The 22,902-nt window shown below is 41.9% G+C and overlaps 1 protein-coding gene across 8 annotated transcripts in view; it reads right to left on the bottom strand.

The window, feature by feature from the left end:
* Positions 1-22,902, bottom strand: part of myo6b (myosin VIb) — a 98,753-nt gene that overhangs the window by 33,397 nt on the left and 42,454 nt on the right. For all 8 annotated transcript variants that reach the window (XR_005039460.2, XM_036962307.2, XM_036962306.2 and 5 more), the window contains exons 10-15: positions 18,079-18,159; positions 11,162-11,342; positions 9,762-9,906; positions 8,495-8,652; positions 8,112-8,203; positions 1,337-1,409 (exon numbers count right to left, since the gene is read on the bottom strand). Coding sequence is in view for 7 of the 8 variants with exons in the window: in XM_036962307.2 (XP_036818202.2) it covers positions 1,337-1,409; positions 8,112-8,203; positions 8,495-8,652; positions 9,762-9,906; positions 11,162-11,342; positions 18,079-18,159 (730 nt within the window). In the remaining variant the exon portion in view is untranslated. The remainder of the gene's footprint in view (positions 1-1,336; positions 1,410-8,111; positions 8,204-8,494; positions 8,653-9,761; positions 9,907-11,161; positions 11,343-18,078; positions 18,160-22,902) is intronic.

Consider the following 22,902-nt stretch of genomic DNA (forward strand, 5'->3'; position numbering starts at 1 on the left):
TAATACATGTTTTTTTAATTTTTTATTTGACCCCTTTTTCTCCCCAATTTCGTGGTATCCAATTGTTTTAGTAGCTACTATCTTGTCTCATCGCTACAACTCCCGTACGGGCTCAGGAGAGACGAAGGTTGAAAGTCATGCGTCCTCCGATACACAACCCAACCAAGCCGCACTGCTTCTTAACACAGCGCGCATCCAACCCGGAAGCCAGCCGCACCAATGTGTCAGAGGAAACACCGTGCACCTGGCAACCTTGGTTAGCGTGCACTGCGCCCGGCCCGCCACAGGAGTCGCCACATCCCTACCGGCCAAGCCCTCCATAACCCGGACGATGCTAGGCCAATTGTGCGTCGCCCCACGGACCTCCCGGTCGCGGCCGGTTACGACAGAGCCTGGGTGCGAACCCAGAGTCTCTGATGGCACAGCTGGCGCTGCAGTACAGCGCCCTTAACCACTGCGCCACCCGGGAGGCCAATTAATACATTTTCTAATCTATTCAATACATTTAGTTGATTTCCTACTAAGTTCAATAAAAATGTATTATTTTGTTGACTTCCGATGTCATGTCTGGATTACGTGATACAGTCAGCGTTCTCTGCAGATTTTAAAGGGCCCTAAATGTGCAATCGAAGGAAGTCAGTGCAAACTCATGTCGTGGGGCTGGTTTCATGCAATCACATTTTCTGAAAAGTGAGAGTGCTCTGTCGAGGGCTGTATCTCTCATCATGTCTCTGTAAGTCTCTATGCAATGCATATTGTACCTGCACTGTAAGCTTCAATGTCAAACATAAAAAGACAGGGCTTCAAGTTAATCATGTCTCTCTCTGTATGTCACTCTAAGGCATCCAGAAGCTGGAGATTTCCACTCCAATCTCTGCTCACACACCTCTCCTTGCATCTCCGTTTGGTTCCTAGTGGCAACTCCTAGTCAGCAGACACAGAAAGAGATTCCATCTTTTCCTTCTAAAGCCAGTCCGTGCATTATGTTTGACATTGAAGCTTACAGTGCAGGTACAATATGCATCGCATAGAGTGCTGTCCCACATATTAAACAAGTAAAATAGTTTAGGAGCTGCTCTTGGGGAATTTGCACCATGAAAAGTTGATAAACTGAATGTGTGAAAGAGGCTGGGAGAAATTTCCTGTTTCACTGGTCTGGCATCTAAATATGGTGCAATATCAAGATATATTTTGGATGTATGAAAGAGCTCCAACATAGAATGAAATATAACATAGCAATATCTATGGGCACAGTCTACTGCAGAAGAAATACACAAGACATGTCTAATAATCATAGTGTGGAGTAAGGTGACAAAGGTTTGACAGTGGCACCCACCTATGCAGTCCTGGTTGTCGACATAATGAACTTCATTGACTCCCAGTCCTTCCCTCTGATATAGCTCTTGCTCCTGCAGAAAGAATGGTAAGTCAACATTAAAGTACAAAGATGTTGCTCCTAACCACTTTTACCAGGTCAGATCTTTTTTCATCCTCCTAATGGTTAGTGTGTAATCTGATCCTAGATTTGTCAACAATCATGACTTACTGAATCAGGTACACAAACTCCTTTTCAAAATGTATATTTAAAAAAAATATGTAAACATGCTTCTCTGGGTAATTTCAGGCCAACACAAATATCTCTGCACTCCAATGTGATTCAAACGCCATGAAATCCCTTAATTTTTTTAATTTGATCATTAATTGGAGACCTTAAAAATCAATGAATAAAACAAGAGCTCCCAGAAGAGAAACGCTGTCATCTCCACAGAGAGAAAGATTACCATTCTAATGAGTGTAACGTGTAGACTGACTCTTGCAGGGAGAAGAGTGTGTTCGGTGTGTGTGAGTCCTCTTTAGTGTTGCACGGTATACCGAAACTTCAGTACTTTTTTGATACCCCCTCCAAAAAAGGACCATGCATATAGCCCCCCCCCCCCCCCCCAAAAAAAAGGAGAGGTCACAATTCAGTTTGTACACCTGTTTAAATGGATATGCTTCTTAATAAAAACCTATTTGAAAGAAGCCATTACACTTCATTATTATCATGGTATTTTAAATGATTAAATATTCATCAACAAATGAAGAAATGCCAGGTTGAAGAAGATCTGTAGCATTTTTGTATTGACAACATTAAGAGAGTCCAATTAAAAAGCTGTTGGCTTTTCTGCATATATATATATATATATATATTTCATTTTTGTGCATGCATATATATATATATATATATATATATATATATATATATGCATGCACAAAAATATACAGTGCCTTGCGAAAGTATTCGGCCCCCTTGAACTTTGCGACCTTTTGCCACATTTCAGGTTTCAAACATAAAGATATAAAACTGTATTTTTTTGTGAAGAATCAACAACAAGTGGGACACAATCATGAAGTGGAACGACATTTATTGGATATTTCAAACTTTTTTAACAAATCAAAAACTGAAAAATTGGGCGTGCAAAATTATTCAGCCCCCTTAAGTTTATACTTTGTAGCGCCACCTTTTGCTGCGATTACAGCTGTAAGTCGCTTGGGGTATGTCTCTATCAGTTTTGCACATCGAGAGACTGAATTTTTTTTCCCATTCCTCCTTGCAAAACAGCTCGAGCTCAGTGAGGTTGGATGGAGAGCATTTGTGAACAGCAGTTTTCAGTTCTTTCCACAGATTCTCGATTGGATTCAGGTCTGGACTTTGACTTGGCCATTCTAACACCTGGATATGTTTATTTTTGAACCATTCCATTGTAGATTTTGCTTTATGTTTTGGATCATTGTCTTGTTGGAAGACAAATCTCCGTCCCAGTCTCAGGTCTTTTGCAAACTCCATCAGGTTTTCTTCCAGAATGGTCCTGTATTTGTCTCCATCCATCTTCCCATCAATTTTAACCATCTTCCCTGTCCCTGCTGAAGAAAAGCAGGCCCAAACCATGATGCTGCCACCACCATGTTTGACAGTGGGGATGGTGTGTTCAGCTGTGTTGCTTTTACGCCAAACATAACGTTTTGCATTGTTGCCAAAAAGTTCAATTTTGGTTTCATCTGACCAGAGCACCTTCTTCCACATGTTTGGTGTGTTCCCAGGTGGCTTGTGGCAATCTTTAAACGGCACTTTTTATGGATATCTTTAAGAAATGGCTTTCTTCTTGCCACTCTTCCATAAAGGCCAGATTTGTGCAATATACAACTGATTGTTGTCCTATGGACAGAGTCTCCCACCTCAGCTGTAGATCTCTGCAGTTCATCCAGAGTGATCATGGGCCTCTTGGCTGCATCTCTGATCAGTCTTCCCCTTGTATGAGCTGAAAGTTTAGAGGGACGGCCAGGTCTTGGTAGATTTGCAGTGGTCTGATACTCCTTCCATTTCAATATTATCGCTTGCACAGTGCTCCTTGGGATGTTTAAAGCTTGGGAAATATTTTTGTATCCAAATCCGGCTTTAAACTTCTTCACAACAGTATCTCGGACCTGCCTGGTGTGTTCCTTGTTCTTCATGATGCTCTCTGCGCTTTTAACGGACCTCTGAGACTATCACAGTGCAGGTGCATTGATACGGAGACTTGATTACACACAGGTGGATTGTATTTATCCTCATTAGTCATTTAGGTCAACGTTGGATCATTCAGAGATCCTCACTGAACTTCTGGAGAGAGTTTGCTGCACTGAAAGTAAAGGGGCTGAATAATTTTGCACGCCCAATTTTTCCGTTTTTGATTTGTTAAAAAAGTTTGAAATATCCAATAAATGTCGTTCCACTTCATGATTGTGTCCCACTTGTTGTTGATTCTTCACAAAAAAATACAGTTTTATATATTTATGTTTGAAGCCTGAAATGTGGCAAAAGGTCGCAAAGTTCAAGGGGGCCGAATACTTTCGCAAGGCACTGTATATCAATGCACAAAACCATTAAAACGAAGTCTGATGGGTTCTCACATTTTCCCCAAAATATTAACATATCACAAACCCTGCTGCTGAGGTCATTCGACCATTCTTCAAAGGGAAGACGCTGTAATGAGAGAGCTAATGTAGCCTAAGCTACTGATAATAGGCCATTTACCAGATTAAATCATGACAGGAGTGTTTGATTCTTATTAAAGAGATGGAGTCCAGACAGACTACTTTAGGAAAAACTTTCTGGCTGGACATATAGGCCTGTAGAAAGAATCAGCGAACTCACACACAGCACACCGCAGTAAAAGTGCCCGTCAATCAAAGCCACCAGCGAATATCAGACACAAGAGCAAATATTTCTCCATTCTTTAAAACATATTAAAAAACCTAGGCCTACCTTAGGCTTTCCGAAAGTAGGCTATAAGATAATGAATTGACAAGGAATTAATGAAGGGGAGAGCTATGCTATAGTATGAAGATGAAACTGACAATAATTCAAACATGTCCACAGCCTATTTATCAGCGACGCGGATTATCGAGGGGGTGAGTGTTGGAAAGATTTTTCAAATACTGTGTGGAACTATTATAATTTGAATGTATATACTGTATATTTTGTTTAAAGACTTGACTTACTGTGTGATGTGAATAAGAAATTACTTAAAAGCCCAGCTGGGCAGGTACTTCAATGCGTGCTCAGGTGCAAGCGCTCTGTCAACAAAGCGGACAAAGAAACCAGCCACACACTCATCGTTCACACACATATGACGGTATGAAATAAATCAAAACTTGTTTCTCACAAGTGTAGCAGGTTGTGAGCAAATAACATTTACACTCAGAGAATAAGAACAGTAAATGACTGTAATTAATACACGCATTAACAGAAATTAATGTAACCAAATGACATGGATTAACGGTAAATTGCCTGTTTTACAAAAGGTAGATTACCACATAGGCATTCACAAAATTGCATCGCGGGCTGACACAGTATAGCCCAGGCTACTATTCTACCATGTGGGATAGGAGGGTGGCATTTTTTTTAGTCTCGCCTAGGGTGACATATTGGTCAGGACCGGGGGTATGATCAGCGTTGATTAGTCTATAAATTAAGAAAAGGATTGGTGCATTTTCCATTCGACACATTATAGGCCTCAGAGCCAGAACAACCTTGTCGACTGCTGTTGAATAATTAATCAATAGTCAGACGCATCCATCCTTTTTTAAAATACAGATTTATTTATTAAAATAAAGTCCACACATCAAACTATAAAAAATAAATTATTAAGTGCCATAGCCTATAGTGCTCTACACCTCCTCACATCATCAGTTGGAAAGTGGAGATGTAGAAAGTTTAATAGACTGAGTTAGCAAAACTATTTCTTACAATCATTAGTAAACACCCCCATTATTAGGTAAAGTTTACCTACATCAAAGTAAAGTTAATACAAATAAAACCTAAAATGAATGTAGGGCTAAACGGTTTTGACAGTTATTATATTTTCATGACGGCCTTCATCCATCAGTTACACGGTTATTCAATTACCGTTTACTGCATTTGTAAAATTTGACACACTCGCAATTGAAGGAGTAGAGAAATAAATGTGGTAGCAATGTAAAACTGGGATCACGCTCTTTTTTTAAACAAAGGCCAAAACTGCTTTCAAAAGTGTTCTCCCACAAAGAATAGTTGTGCATTGACTGCTTGTCCGATGGCTCTCAGGACTTGAATGCGCCTCGACAGGAATATTTATCTGGCATACAACAGGTAAATGCAGTGCATTCGGAAAGTATTCAGACCCCTTGACCTTTTTCCACATTTTGTTACATTACAGCCTTATTCTAAAATGGAATAAATCATTTCCCCCCCTCAATCTACACACAATACCCCATAATGACAAAGCAAAAATAGTTTTGTTGTTGCTAATTTATCAAATATAACTGAAATATCACATTTAAGTAACTATTCAGAACCTTTACTCAGTACTTTGTTGAATTACCTATGGCAGAGATTAGAGCCTTGAGTCTTCTTGGGTTATGACGGTACAAGCTTGGCACAACTGTATTTGGGGAGTTTCTCCCATTCTTCTTTGCAGATCCTCTCAAGCTCTGTCAGGTTGGATGGGGAGCATTGTTGCACAGCCATTTCCAGGTCTCTTCAGAGACGTTTGATCGGGTTCAAGTCCAGGCCCTGGCTGGGCCACTCAAGGACATTTAGAGGCTTGTCCTGAAGCTACTCCTGCGTTGTCTTGGCTGTGTGCTTAGGGTCGTTGTCCTGTTGGAAGGTGAACCTTCGCCCCAGTCTGTCCTGAAGCTACTCCTGCGTTGTCTTGGCTGTGTGCTTAGGGTCGTTGTCCTGTTGGAAGGTGAACCTTCGCCCCAGTCTGAGGTCCTGAGCGCTCTGGAGCAGGTTTTCATCAAGGACCTCTCTGTACTTTGCTCCGTTCATCTTTCCCTCAATCCTGACTAGTCTCCCAGTACTGAAAAACAACCCCAAAGTATGATGCTACCACCACCATGCCTCACCGTAGCGATAGTGCCAGGTTTCCTCCAGACATGACACTTGGCATTCAGGCCAAAGGGTTCAATCTTGGTTTCATCAGACCAGAGAATATTGTTTATCATGGTCAGTCCTTTAGGTGCCTTTTGGAAAACTCCAACCGGGCTGTCATGTGCTTCCGTCTGGCCACTCTACCATAAAGGCCTGATTGGTGGAGTGCTGCAGAAAAGGTTGTCCTTCTGGAAGGTTCTCCCATCTCCACAGAGGAACTCTGGAGCTCTGTCAGAGTGACCATCATGTTCTTTGTCTCATCCCTGACCAAGGCCCTTCTCTGCCAATTGCTCAGTTTGGCTGGGCATTCAGCTGTAGGAAGAGTCTTGGTGGTTCCAAACTTCTTCCATTTAAGAATGATGGAGGACACTGTGTTCTTGGGAACCTTCAATGCTACAGAAATGTTTTGGTACCCTTCCCCAGATCTGTGCCTCAACACAATCTTGTCTCGGAACTCTACGGACAATTCCTTCAACCCCATGGCTTGGTTTTTGCTCTGACATGCACTGTCAACTGTGTGACCTTATATAGACAGTTGTGTGCCTTTCCAAATCATGTCCAAACAATTGAATTTACGACAGGTGGACTCCATTCAAGTTGTAGAAACATCTCAAGGATGATCAATGGAAACAGGATGCACCTTAGCTTAATTTTGAGTCTCATAGCAAAGAGTCTGAAGGCTTATGTAAATAAGGTATATCTGGCTTTTATTTTTAAAAACTGTTTTCGCTTTGTCATGATGGGGTATTGTGTGTAGATTGATGAGGGGGTAAACTAGGTAAACTATTCTACTATGCGGTTGTCTGATTTTGGTTTAACAACATTACATGGCAAAAATAGTGGCACTGAAAAGTTACATCCTAAACGCTATAGTACAGGCTTTGAATGACTTTGCCAGCAGCTACAGTATGTTACACACCGCTGTCTGAGTTGAGCGCTGCTGTTGTGAGCATTATAGAGGACAGACTATTTCATTCCCATCCTCTGAACATCGGCGTGTCATCAACAATCATGCATGAAAGTTCAGTGCACACAGTATAACAGAAAAAATAAAATATTTGAGAATACAGTTATTTGGGAATACATTTCGTAGAACAGATATGCTTCTGTCTTTATTAGGCTATGCCATCTCCAAACCGGATCTACACTGATCTCTCGTAAATCCATGACAGAGAACTTTAACCCCTCGCTAGAGCTTTCTGGGCTGCATTGTTAGCTCCTCACTCATGCTGAGTTAGCACAATTCAATAATGCAACAATGCATGTAGAAATGATCTGTTCTCCTAGCAGTCGCCAATAAAACAAGTCCTAAATGGTAGGGATTGTTTGTCACCTGTAGCCCGTGAAATCAGCTAAACAAGCTCAATAACTCAATGAATGCACACACTCCTATTGAATAATATCCATTCACCTGTATTGTGAATAGACCTAGGCTACATCTTGATTTACCCAGTTAACCAATAGAGATGTATCTTTCAAATAAATTATTACCATTGTTGTTTTGTAGTTAGTGGTAAAAACAAAGTCAAATTGATTGTATGATTATATAATTGATTAATTAATGCATACATGGCTTCCTAAAAAAAGAAATACTAAACCTGGTATCAAAGTCAAAATTCTGGAGTCGTGACAACACTAGCGAGCAACCTCTGCACCCCCAGACTTCACTCTCACTCACCTCTTTCAGGATGCGCTCGTTGAAGAACTGCTGCAGCTTCTCGTTGCAGTAGTTGATGCAGAACTGCTCAAAGCTGTTGTGTTCAAAATACTCTGAGGGGTGTGAGAAGCAATATGAAAGTGAAAATGATCTGCCACGTCTGAAGTGGGAATGAATAATGCTCATCTTCAGGCAGTTACTGGTGCTGAATATATCAAATTCTGTTAGTAAAGTTTTTAGGACGTGACGAGGAAAAGAGTTTATGTGAGGACATGAAGGAAACGAACACCTACAAGATAAATTAACGGAAATATGGCTAGATAGACTGACAGGCAGACAGAGAAACAAACGTACAGAGAAACAGACAAACTGTGAGACAAACTCACTGCTCTAGGCCGACTTACCGAAGCCGGCGATATCCAGCACCCCGATGAAGTTGGAGGAGGTTTTGAAGGGGAAACACTGATTGACCCTCCTGACCACGTGATCGAAGAGGCAGCTGTACACGGCCTTGGCCATTGCGTCCCGGGCGTTGTTCGCCTGTTCCACCCTCAAAGGCACCCTGGGGGGAAAGAACTAAGTGAGAGGCCGAAACTGGGCTACTCTTTAATAAAAAATTTAAAAAATACCTTTTAATTAATACAGTCATTTCTCATTTCAGGTTTATGTGCAAAGGAAGTTTGAGTTGTTTCTTAAAGAGTACGTTTTTACAGGATGGTATTGCTTTGCTAAAACAAGTAGGTAAGGAGGTCGAAAGACAAGCCATTAGAAGTGACTGTACTCCCTGAACCCTGGCTGACTAATTCCTCTAGCACTCTCCAACACCATTTGGCTTCAATTATTCAAAGGGGTTGATGATTATGAACAAAGTGGAGTTCTTCTGAAGTGAGCAAGTTCAGCTATGGTGTAGCACTCTGTCCTGCACTCAGTCTCAGTATTCCAGTCCACAGTGAGTTCACTGTGCCAATACTAGATATGTACATTTATTTACTTATTTTTAACTGTTAGTTTTGCCTAAATCTATTTTGTTGTGTAAGATTAAGGTTTATTTTAGTTTCAAATATCAATTTTTGTGCAGGACGGAGTGGACTGGAATACTCGTCAAAATTCAAACATTCCAAAAGTATTTTGCTCTCTGTTTTTTTCTGGACAGGCATCGAGCTGAAGCAGCAGGTTCAGAGCAAACCTTTTACCCTTTGTAGTTACTGTAGGTGCCATTACTGCCCACTTTCCCCACCCCATATTCTCATCTATAATCTATTCATGTTCAGTCTCATGTTTTACTATCACCTGAAACAATGTATTTATGCGATCTCTGACGAGAGACAGGCTCTCCTCCATCTTGCATTACAAATACTACACTTGATTGTTCAGTAGCGGGGCAAGACTCCGTGAAGATGACGTACGGCATAATTAAATAAGCCACAATGTAAATGGGGCATTAGACTTTAAAAGTATAAAAGTGCAGCAGCAGGTAGGTTAATGCTGCATTCAGACAAGGGAAGCAAAAACCGTCATATCAGTCGGCATAGCGGGACAAGAAAGCAAGAAAGATGGTGATGGCAAAAGTAAGCCAGCACGACGGTATTCTGCCAGCCTCAACGTCATTTACCGTCGTGCTCTCACCGTCTACCTCATACCATCTAAACGCAGCATTAGAGGTAGTCTTACTTGATAACTGTTCCTTTGGCGCCCCCTGCTGTGGTGAGCATGACCCTGGTGGTGAGGCTGACTCTCAGGTCCTCCTGGTCTAGGCCCAGCAAGTCAGCACAGTAGGCCAGCTTCTGACTAGACTGGTTCATCAGGATGCAGCCGCCTGGAAACACACACACACACACACACACACACACACACACACACACACACACACACACACACACACACACACACACACACACACACACACGCACACACACGCGCACGCACCACGCGCACACCCAAACAAATTATTGGTGCGCACAAAAAGAAAATGGAGCAGCGTCCATTATGCCTCCTCAATTGGATTTTGGATGGATTTTAGTACTTTCTTTCTCCTGCCAAATGCTTGAATACAGCCACACTGGGAATCCACGCCACACATTCTGCAGAAGAAGTACCGTCTTTGTCGCAGACAGTGAAGTAGTAACGTACTTTTGAAGGGCAGAGACAGACAGATGGTCTGAGAGGGAAATTAACTGTCAACATGTAACCATTTCAACAGAGAGTGAGCACCGTGCGACGTTCCAGGTAATATCTGCTCTCGAGGCAGCAATCTATTTTTTATTTAGTTCACCTTTATTTAACCAGGTAGGCAAGTTGAGAACAAGTTCTCATTTACAATTGCGACCTGGCCAAGATAAAGCAAAGCAGTTCGACACATACAACAACACAGAGTTACACATGGAGTAAAACAAACATACAGTCAATAATACAGTAGAAAAGTAAGTCTATATAGAATGTGAGCAAATGAGGTGAGATAAGGGAGGTAAAGGCAAAAAAAAAGAGGCCATGGTGGCAAAGCAAACACAATATAGCAAGTAAAACACTGGAAGGGTAGATTTGCAGTGGAAGAATGTGCAAAGTAGAGATAGAAATAATGGGGTGCAAAGGAGATAAATAAATAAATAGGGTAGGGGGAGAGGTAGTTGTTTGGGCTAAATTATAGATGGGCTATGTACAGGTGCAGTAATCTGAAGAACTGGTTTTGGGGTGATTACATCATCCATCTCAAGATAAGCTTGAATCATCAATTTTCTTATACGACAGATGTATTGCATCACTCTTGTGCAGCTGGTAGGCGAGTGGATTCAGAGCATGTCCTTTTCAATGGGTGTACTTCAAAAGTGGGACAGTGAGACCCGACAGAGAATAATGTGTCAGCCAGGGGTGGGGGGTAGACCTCCTGCCACATTATAGAAGGGATTCAATGCCGTCAGAACAATAAAAGGACCAATAAGCCCCATTGAGCGTATGCAGATGAGTGCTTGCACACACACACACACACACACACGTATCTGCGTAAGTATGTGTACATTCTAATACTCCAGAGAGCTACACTAAGAGAGATATGTTAGGTATGTAACTTGATTTACCCGATGTACTCCCGGTTTCCTCAAAGTCAATGTTACCCAGGTGCAGCACCCCGGCCACAACCCTGAACAGGTCCAGCTTCTCCGTGTCGTCCAGGCCAATCTTCTTCATGGCCCCGCACATCCTGTTGAAGTCTCCCTGGTCGTCCAACAGAGGGTCCTTCAGGGCGCCCAGCTTCACATGCTGGAGGACGGAGAGACAGGAGAGTCAGGATACTACACCTAGGCCCGTATTCACAGAGAGTCTCAAAGTAAGAGTGCTGAACTAGGATCAGTTTCGCCTTTTAGATTATACTGAATACGATTATGGACAGGGTGACCTGATCCTAGATCAGCAATCTTTGTGAATACAGGCCCTGTGCTAGCTAAAGTCAAGAGTCTTTCCAGTGCTATTGTGTGACCCGACTAGGAAAGACTCCTGGCCTCCCTTGTAGGCTGTCATTTTTCATGTGAGAGCCATCACACACACACACACACACATCCTACCTTCCTACAGTATGAACAAGACTGCCGTGCTACAGTAGCCTTGACTGACCTAGCGTCAAATGCTACGTCTCACCCCTAATATCAGAAATTAGAAATCCACCACTGACAGATAAAAGCAGAAGCATAGATACGTACAGTGGATTTGTGGTTTCTGGTTTGAATGAAGGTTGGCAGACTTAAAAGCAGAGGCACACTAAAGCGAATGTCACAGTGTGATGTTGTTCCAACACTACTTCACTTCTGTGAGATTTTGATTGTTGGATTTCCCCCTGACCAGTCATAAGTATGTGTCTGTAACAGTATCTCCTTAGACGGATAATTCACCACACTGTGACATTCTGAGCCTGACAGAAGCTGGATAAAGACAAATCCCATGCACAATGATAAAGAAGCATGCTCTGCATAGCTCCTGTTTGCACTACAATCTCAAGCATGGAGTTTACATAGTGAGCAAAACAAAAGAGGGTCTTCTAAGGAAAGCATCATCACCTCATCATCCTGCATTACATAGACCCGGGGCAGGGCAAAGAGACGTGCAAGCTTTATTAGTTACACCGCAACTGTCATGAGATCATTGCTCTCTCAACACACTGCATGGAAGCTGTGAAAAGGTACATTTGGTTCATTTGTTAAAATAGTAAATACATTGGCCTGTTTAAATTTGTCTGAATGTAACAATTCACACATAGCCTACAACAGATTCGCCAGACTTTCACCTAAGCCAAAGCACTGGAAGTTATTTATTTTGAAAGACAATCCTTGATACAGTTTGGCATGAATACTTCCTATACCCTATATCTAAGGTTGGGCGATGTCAACTTTTGTCCTATTGTGATTATGTACTCATAAAACCTCATGATATATGATGGTATTGCTCCCTATTGGCCAAACCCAAAAAGTGTAATAATGTGAGTGTTTTTAAACTCTGTTAAAAACCACCGTAGGCCTATAGTGCGAAATTGCATGCTAACAACTGGGCGAATCATGACGAAAGATAATGTTGAAAGCCTGGGCAGAGGCTAAGTGCAAGCAAACCTTTTTTAATATTTCTTTCTGGTGAAGCTTCAGCATGGAAGAGGTTTGTGTGTGTCTGTCTGTGTCAATGTGGCACACACATGACGGCGCAAAGTGACAGTCAACTGATGAACGGGCTGTCTTGCCGCAGAAAGTTAGGCTATAAATCAAGGGCTAGATAGAAGAAAAGTCTAGACAGTCTTCAGAACTAGATAATAACGGCTTTATTTGCATCCTCCTATCTTAATATTGTTTGTTCAATCTCTCATAAAGATATGATTGAGAAGATGCCTAGGCCTATAGAATAAGACTTTCATTCTTGTTCTTTTTGAAAGTGCCAACAACTTCTTAGGATATTTGAATATTTGGGAAATATACTGTTATGAATATCTAGTACATAACTTTTAACTAGTCTTGAAGGGCAATTCCACCACTTTTTAACCTTATTTTCATCATATCCAGTACGATACCAGTGTCTACATACAGTACATTCAGAAAGTATTCAGACCCCTTGACTTTTCCCACATTATTCAAAAATTGATTAAATAATTTTTCCCCCTCATCAATCTAAACACAATTCCCCATAACGACTAAGCAAACATTTTTAAGCAAATGTATAAAATATTGGAAAACTGAAATACATTATTTACATAAGCCTTCAGACCCTTTGCTATGAGACTCGAAATTGAGCTCAGGTGCATCCTGTTTCCATTGATCATCCTTGAGATGTTTCTACAACATGATTGGAGTCCACCTGTGGTCAATTCAACTGATTGGACATGATTTGGAAAGGCACACACCTGTCTATATAAGGTCACACAGTTGACAGTGCATGTCAGAGCAAAAACCAAGCTGAGGTTGAGGGAATCGTCCGTAGAACTCCGAGACAGGATTGTGTTGAGGCACAGATCTGGGGAACGGTACCAAAACATTTCAGCAGCATTGAAGGTTCCCAAGAACACAGTGTCCTCCATCATCACCAAGACTCTTTCTAGAGCCCGGCCAAACTGAGCAATCGGGGGAGAAGGGCCTTGGTCAGAGAGGTGACCAAAAAACCCGATGGTAACTCTAAAAGAGCTCCATAGTTCCTCTGTGGAGATGGGAGAACCTTCCAGAGGGACTCCACCAATCAGGCATTTATGGTAGAGTGGCCAGATGAAAGCCACTCCTCGGTAAAAGGCACATGATAGCCCACTTGGTGTTTGCCAAAATGCACCTAAAGGACTCTCAGACCATGAGAAACAAGATTCTCTGGTCTGATGATTCCCTGAATGCCAAGCATTAAGTCTGGGGGAAACCTACCACCATCCCTACGGTGATGCTGTGGGGACGTTTTTGAGCGACAGGGACGGTGAGACTAGTCGATGACTAGTTCCCTAGTCATCGAGGGAAAGATGAATGGAGCAAATGTAGCTTGTTTTTGGTGACCGGTCCAGGAATAGCTGAAGAATTGCAACATATGCCTAGAACTAACACTGCAGATAGCAATACTGGGTGATTTGAAAAGCCATAGTCATTTTTTGCAAAAATGTTTATCTTCAATTTACAATCTGTAGAAGCTATGAGAATAGAAAGATTCAGTACTTTTGTGAAGCTCAGCTCAGTTAAAAAATATATGGCAAATAGAAATCCAAAATGGTTGGTTAAGAGATAGATGGGAGGGGTTGAATGGAGCTGAAGGGTGAGACTAATAACAAGGTAACCAATGTAAAACATACGGGGTCTGTAAAATGTATATACAGTGCCTTGCGAAAGTATTCGGCCCCCTTGAACTTTGCGACCTTTTGCCACATTTCAGGCTTCAAACATAAAGATATAAAACTGTATTTTTTTGTGAAGAATCAACAACAAGTGGGACACAATCATGAAGTGGAACGACATTTATTGGATATTTCAAACTTTTTTAACAAATCAAAAACTGAAAAATTGGGCGTGCAAAATTATTCAGCCCCCTTAAGTTAATGCTTTGTAGCGCCACCTTTTGCTGCGATTACAGCTGTAAGTCGCTTGGGGTATGTCTCTATCAGTTTTGCACATCGAGAGACTGACATTTTTTCCCATTTCTCCTTGCAAAACAGCTCGAGCTCAGTGAGGTTGGATGGAGAGCATTTGTGAACAGCAGTTTTCAGTTCTTTCCACAGATTCTCGATTGGATTCAGGTCTGGACTTTGACTTGGCCATTCTAACACCTGGATATGTTTATTTTTGAACCATTCCATTGTAGATTTTGCTTTATGTTTTGGATCATTGTCTTGTTGGAAGACAAATCTCCGTCCCAGTCTCAGGTCTTTTGCAGACTCCATCAGGTTTTCTTCCATAATGATCCTGTATTTGGCTCCATCCATCTTCCCATCAATTTTAACCATCTTCCCTGTCCCTGCTGAAGAAAAGCAGGCCCAAACCATGATGCTGCCACCACCATGTTTGACAGTGGGGATGGTGTGTTCAGCTGTGTTGCTTTTACGCCAAACATAACGTTTTGCATTGTTGCCAAAAAGTTCAATTTTGGTTTCATCTGACCAGAGCACCTTCTTCCACATGTTTGGTGTGTCTCCCAGGTGGCTTGTGGCACACTTTAAACAACACTTTTTATGGATATCTTTAAGAAATGGCTTTCTTCTTGCCACTCTTCCATAAAGGCCAGATTTGTGCAATATACGACTGATTGTTGTCCTATGGACAGAGTCTCCCACCTCAGCTGTAGATCTCTGCAGTTCATCCAGAGTGATCATGGGCCTCTTGGCTGCATCTCTGATCAGTCTTCTCCTTGTATGAGATGAAAGTTTAGAGGGACGGCCAGGTCTTGGTAGATTTGCAGTGGTCTGATACTCCTTCCATTTCAATATTATCGCTTGCACAGTGCTCCTTGGGATGTTTAAAGCTTGGGAAATCTTTTTGTATCCAAATCAGGCTTTAAACTTCTTCACAACAGTATCTCGGACCTGCCTGGTGTGTTCCTTGTTCTTCATGATGCTCTCTGCGCTTTTAACGGACCTCTGAGACTATCACAGTGCAGGTGCATTTATACGGAGACTTGATTACACACAGGTGGATTGTATTTATCATCATTAGTCATTTAGGTCAACATTGGATCATTCAGAGATCCTCACTGAACTTCTGGAGAGAGTTTGCTGCACTGAAAGTAAAGGGGCTGAATAATTTTGCACGCCCAATTTTTCAGTTTTTGATTTGTTAAAAAAGTTTGAAATATCCAATAAATGTCGTTCCACTTCATGATTGTGTCCCACTTGTTGTTGATTCTTCACAAAAAAATACAGTTTTATATCTTTATGTTTGAAGCCTGAAATGTGGCAAAAGGTCGCAAAGTTCAAGGGGGCCGAACACTTTCGCAAGGCACTGTAGGTACAGAAGTTCTGTGAAATAGCACAGTTACAAATAGAAAACAAAAATCAGAAATAGAGGAAGAACTTAAAAATAAACAAAATATAACTATTGTAAAATAGATTGTGTCTGTAAAATGTGTATAAGATGTATAAAAAGAAGGTAGAAGCCTAAGTGTTATTGTTTATTAGTTTACTCCAATTGGTGGAAGTCCAAAGAGATCCTTGAAGAAAACCTGCTTCAGAGCTCTCAGTACCTCAGACTGGGGCAAATAGCTGAAATAGCTGGGCAGCGACACTCCCCATTCAACATTACAGAGCTTAAGAAGATCTGCAGAGAAGAATGGGAGAAACTCCCCAAATACAGGTGTGCAAAGCTTGTAGCGTCATACCCAAGAAGACAAGGCTGTAATCGCTGCCAAGGGTGCTTCAACAAAATACTAAGTAAAGGGTCTGAATACTTGTGTAAATATGATTTCTAAAAACCAGTTTTTGCTTTGTCATTATGGAGCATTGCGAGTAGATTTGAGGGTGAAAAACACCAATTTAAATAAATTTTAGAAGGCTGTAACGTAACAAAATGTGGAAAAAGTCAAGGGGTCTGAATACTTTCCAAATGCACTGTATGTGAAAATGGCGCATTTTTACAAAGAAAGTTATACCCGATTAATATTAAAAAAATTAAAAAAATTTAAAACAGTGATTTTGAAATACTATGAGATTAGCGGTGACGTGGGGATTAGCGGTGACCTCTCTCTGGCTAGAAACTTGTTGCAAGTTTTGAAAATCTGTGTTTTTCTTCCTTTAATCCTACCCTGTGATCACACAGAGAAGCATATTTCAGGAACTTTCTTCTTATCTTGTTAACCACGCTCCATTTTCATATATGTAGACACTGGTATGTTCTAATCATCTATAAGTGACACAATACATTTTAGATACTTTCGCAAGGAAGCCAAAAAAATACATATACATACATATCTTGAAGAAAACAGTCCTAATGTTGGAAAAACAGCCTTGTCACCCAGAGTCATTTGTTTATTTTGCAACCTATAGAACACAATATTTTACAAAAGTAGGTTTTAAAAAGGACCATAGATTTTAGTCTGCTTCAAGATAAAAACGAATTGCCAAGGAAAATCTGGTATCGTACAGACAACACTACTTTTGGGTTGATTTGGAAATGATGCCTCAAAAATACTAATATCGATACCATGACTAAATCCCGACCGATTTATTGGGTGACTGATGTTATCGGCCGATATTAGCCTTTTACGAATGTAGAATTCGGTGGCTACAGTCCTACAATCGACAAAAACATAGGACACATTTTCAATGTATTGGTATTTAACTATGTTGTTGTTTTCCAGCTGGCTAGCATGAGGCAGCTCAGTCTTCAGAGCCTAGGCACATTTTTTTGTTGCTGGAATCAGTGCAGTTTATCTTCCTTTTACTAGAGTAAACCAGTTTTTCCATTAAAAAAAATCTTGTCTTAGAGCCACCCGAGTGGTGCATCGGTCTAATGCACTGCATCTTAGTGCCAGAAGCGTAACTACAGACCTGGGTTCTATCCCAAGCTGTTACAGCTATCCCAAGCTGTTACAGCTGGCCGCAACAGGGAGACCCAGTGTTGTCCGGGTTAGGGGAGGGTTTGGCCCGGCCGGGATGTCCTTGTCCCATCGCGCACTAGCAACTCCTGTGGTGGGCCGGGCACATGCATGCTGACTTCGGTCGCCAGTTGTACGGTGTTTCCTCCGGCACATTGGTGCGGCTGGCTTCCGGGTAAAGTGAGCAGTGTGTCAATAAACAGTGCGGCTTGGCAGGGCCATGTTTCAGAGGACGCATAGCTCTCGACCTTCGCCTCTCCCAAGTCCGTACGGGAGTTGCAGCGATGGGACAAGACTGCAACTACCAATTGGATATCACGAAAAAGGAGTAAAAGTACAAATTAAAGAAAAATATAGGGCATATATATATATATATACACATATTAGTATATTAGTACCAGTCAAAGTTCCAGGGTTATTTATTTTCTACATTGAAGAGAGGTGGAAGACAATACGCTGAAAGGTACAGTACCTCAGGACTCTTGCGATTCTGCATGATCTGTTTGTCTGTGTCCTTGCTGGCAAAGTATCTCGTGCATCCTCGATTCAAATACTATGAGGGACAAAGGAGAGCATACACAAACAATTAGCATTCCAGAAATGACACATCTGTAGACACAACCTATAAGCCAGTATATTTATTATTATGTTGTAGGGTAACAATGCATGCAAGAATGGTGGCATTGTTTTTGTCATGTTCAAAGATGAACTATCTAATATCCAAACGTGGCTTCACAGTTCACTTCGCTTTAATTTCATTGTAAACTCAGTAAAAAAAGAAACGGCCCTTTTGTAGGACCCTGTCTTTCAAAGATAATTCATAAAAATCCAAATAGCTTGATAGATCTTCATTGTAAAGGGTTTAAACACTGTTTCCCAAGCGTGTTCAATGAACCATAAATAATTAATGAACATGCACCTGTGGAACGGTCGACACTAACAGCTTACAGACGGTAGGCAATTAAAGGTCACAGTTATGAAAACTTAGGACACTAAAAGAGGCCTTTCTACTGACTCTGGAAAACACCAAAAGAAAGATGCCCAGGGTCCCTGCTCATCTGCATGAACATGCCTTAGGCATGCTGCGAGGCGGCATGAGGACTGCAGATGTGGCCAGGGCAATAAATTGCAATGTCCGAACTGTGAGACGCCTAAGACAGCGCTACAGGGAGACAGGACGGACCACGTGTAACAACACCTGCACAGGATCGGTACATCCGAACAGCACACCTGCGGGACAGGTACAGGATGGCAACAACAACTGCCCAGGTTACATCAGGAATGCACAATCCCTCCATCAGTGCTCAGACTGTCCGCAATAGGCTGAGAGAGGCTGGACTGAGGGCTTGTAGGCCTGTTGTAAGGCATCACCGGCAACAACGTCGCCTATGGGCACAAACCCACCGTCGCAGGACCAGACAGGCCTGGAAACAAGGTGTCTTCACTAACGAGTTACAGTTTTTTCTCACCAGGGGTGATGGTCGGATTCACGTTTATCGTTGAAGGAATGAGCATTACACCGAGGCCTGTACCCTCGAGCGGGATCGATTTGGAGTTGGAGGGTCTGTCATGGTCTAGGGCGGTGTGTCACAGCATCATCGGACTGAGCTTCTTGTCATTGCAGGCAATCTCAACGCTGTGCGTTACAGGGAAGACATCCTCCTCCCTCATGTGGTACCCTTCCTGCAGGCTCATCCTGACATGACCCTCCAGCATGACAACGCCACCAGACATACTGCTTGTTCTGTGTGTGATTTCCTGCAAGACAGGAATGTCAGTGTTCTGCCATGGCCAGCGAAGAGCCCGGATCTCAATCCCATTGAGCACGTCTGGGATCTGCTGGATCAGAGGGTGAGGGCTAGGGCCATTCCCCCCAGAAATGTCAGTGAACTTGCAGGTGCCTTGGTGGAAGAGTGGGGTAACGTCTCACAGCAAAAACTGGCAACTCTGGTGCAGTCCATGAGGAGGAAATGCACTGCAGTACTTAATGCAGCTGGTGGCCACACCAGATACTGACTGTTACTTTTGATTTTGACCCCCCTTTGTTCAGGGATTCATTATTTCATTTCTGTTAGTCACATGTCTGTGGAACTTGTTCAGTATATGTCTCAGTTGTTCAATCTTGTTATGTTCATACAAATATTTACACGTTAAGTTTGCTGAAAATAAACACAGTTGACCGTGAGAGGACGTTTCTTCTTTTGCTGAGTTTAGTTTATTGCTTCTGTTGATGTGCTTGTCACTGTGTAGACCTGCTATAATCATACCGTGAAAAATACCCAAAAGAACAACTATAATTGGTGTTGTACCCCTGTAGCTCACTTGGTAGAACATGGTGCTATTTTACTCACATTAGGCTGCCAACCATGTCCAATCATCTCCCTGTGCATGTTTCAAAAGCCAGTCATGTATAACTTCTCATTATTTGGAAGAAGGACACAGCCTCTAGCGTCGCACACCTCCATCTTTCCATCTTTCGAAAGATGGAGGGGTGCGACACTATTGGTTGACTCAGACAACCACCTGGAAATAAAATAGAGACGTCCAGACACTACACGATCGAGACAGAACTGTAGCTAGCTAGCCAGCCAACTAACCTTCTCCTATCAGCTTTTCATACCACAAGGTAAAAACATGAAAGCTACTGCAATGGTGATATTTACTATTATACTTTTTTTAATTGAACCTTCATTCAAATAGGAAAGTCAGTTAAGAACAAATTCTTATTTACAATGACGGCCTACCAGGGAACAGGGAGTTAACTGCCTTGTTCAGGGTCAGAACGACCGACGTTTACCTTGTCAGGTCGGAGAGTCCATCCGGCAATCTTTCGGTTACTGGCCAATAGTTGTCAATAGTTGTTGCTTAACTTAGCTGGTGGCAAGCTAGCTAGCTGGCATGGTAATGGTACAGTAAAGTTAAAGTAGCAGTAAAGTACAGTAAAGTAAAGTAAAGTAGCTCTAGCATTCATTTTCATAGGTTAGTGAGAACTATCAAAGTTGGTTATATCTAAAATATAATGCAATCTGCTAATGTTACCAAGGTTAAGTTAGTCCGTTTTAGTAAATGCTATTCAGCTCGCTAAGTTCATTAGCTATCTAGAAAACAGCTTACAGTATGGTCATGTTTATCATTTGGTAATGTTACAGGACCATTATTTTTCAAATGGGGGAGCTTTCATAGTTAGCGTCACCTCATTTTCTTTTGACTAGCTAGCTAGGTAGCTATATTATTATGCCAGCTAAGTTAGATAATGCTTTGATGTCAATGCTTTGATATCCAGGGGACAAACTATGGTTATAAACGTCTCTAGCCATAGCTAACATTACCTATGTAAAATCAATCAGTCCATGATATAGCCTCCCTGATATAGCCTAAGTTGACTAATTTGCCATGATGCTTGATTGGCCTACTTGCTTGAATACTGACAAATTTCGCGAGCTGACTGTATTAGCCTTGTTTACATTAGGTTTACTATGTATTGCTAATTGTTCTTGCAGTAGTGTGACACACTCATCATGTTGGTTTCAGACGTTTAAAAAGCCCCATAAAGGAGTAGATGTCCCGCTTGGGAACATTTGCCACCACAGGGGTTTGGCCTGCCGATCGGGCAACAGGCCAGCTCCGAGGCAGAAGAGATGGCATGACCTCTTTCAGAAGGTATGTATTATGACAACAGATAATGGCAAAACACGCAAAGACATATGACATTTGAACTTTGTGTTCATGTAGAAAACATACTGTGTTACTAAAAATGGCGGTCATTAAATGTAAGCCTTTACTACTAATGAACAGTAACTTTATTAAAATATTTGGCAATTAAAATTGTCATGGCATATTGTAACAGAGACTGTACACAGTGTCAAAGTCCCAAGTTGTGACCTTGTCAACCAATCATAACAGGTTGAGGAAAGTTCCAGAGAGCCAGGGTTCATCAACCCTTGACTACAGGTTTTGGCTGAGCTGTTTGAGAGTACTTTGAGATGGAAAGTCACCAGCAGGGGACTTCCTAAAACAGCTTCCGTATGCATCATTACAGAGAGAGAATTGTCCAATGCAGGTGCGTAGACAGCTTTGCTCGGGGGGCTTCAGAGAAGTGTCTGTGGATTTCTCCCCAGGAGGTCAAATTAATAAAGCTTACAGGCTAAAATAACATGTACTCTCTTCTCTGATTTATTGAAATTAGATTCCATACTCTAGTGTTATCTCTGTATTCCCCCCCTCCCTATATTTTAACGAGGTATCTGTCAGCTCTGTCTGCTGTTCAGACTCCTCTATTGAGGGCTGCATTTAACTTGTTGTCAATGGTAAATTTACATTTTTTGTCACATATTTTTTCCTCAACTACTATGGCTCTGCTGCCATGATGGAACACTGTTTCAGATATATATTTTGACAGGTGACTTCCTACTCTGTTCATTGTGACTATTAGGTGTCTAGGTCTTACTAGTCACTGCAACATGAAAAGTTTGTTATTTGCTGGTGCAAGTGGGGGGCACTTCAGGCTGAGCAGTAAGTTTCACACATTACCATGTGTTACAATGTCCCCTCAAACTTACTCAAAAGCTATCCCAGTGTTGAGCTGAGCGCAACTGTAGATCCAAGTCACTAGGCACCACTGTAAAGGAGTTGTCTCAACACAATACCACAGATGTCTTAAGTTGAGGGAGCTTGACCGGACTGCAGTTTGGCGTCGTAACCGACATCAGTGTGCAAATGCTCACCTTTAATAGTCACTGGCACACTGGAGAAGTGTGCTCTTCATGGATGAATCCTGGTTTGTACTGGGCAGATGGCATACAGCACCTGTGGGCCAGCGGTTTGCTGATGTCAACATTGTGAACATAGGGCACTATGGTGGGCAGTGGGGTTATGGTATGGGCAGGCATAAGCGACAGATGGCAATTTGAATACACAAAGATACCGTGATGAGATCCTGAGGCCCATTGTTGTGCCATTCATCCGCCGCCATCAGGTTTCAGCATGAAAATGCATGGTCATGTCGCAAGGATCTGTACACAATTCCTGGAAGCTGAAAATGGCCAAGTTCTTCCATGGCCTGCATACTCACCTAGACATGTCACCCACTGAGCATGTTTGGGATGCTCTGGATCGACATCCAACCATCCAATCCAATGTGTTTTGTAAGTAACTTCTTTTAAATTGCTTATACATACTATGTTTTGATTGCGTTAGAATTGTAAATATTGTGAATTTGTATGACTGTGTGCAGGGCTCCCTTGAAAATCAGGCCTTGGTCTTAATAACATTCCGTTTAACCCCCTTGGCCTATACG

This window comes from Oncorhynchus mykiss, chromosome 25 (assembly GCF_057628025.1).
Source record: "Oncorhynchus mykiss isolate SJ-2025 chromosome 25, ASM5762802v1, whole genome shotgun sequence".
Classification (NCBI taxonomy): Eukaryota; Metazoa; Chordata; class Actinopteri; order Salmoniformes; family Salmonidae; genus Oncorhynchus; species Oncorhynchus mykiss.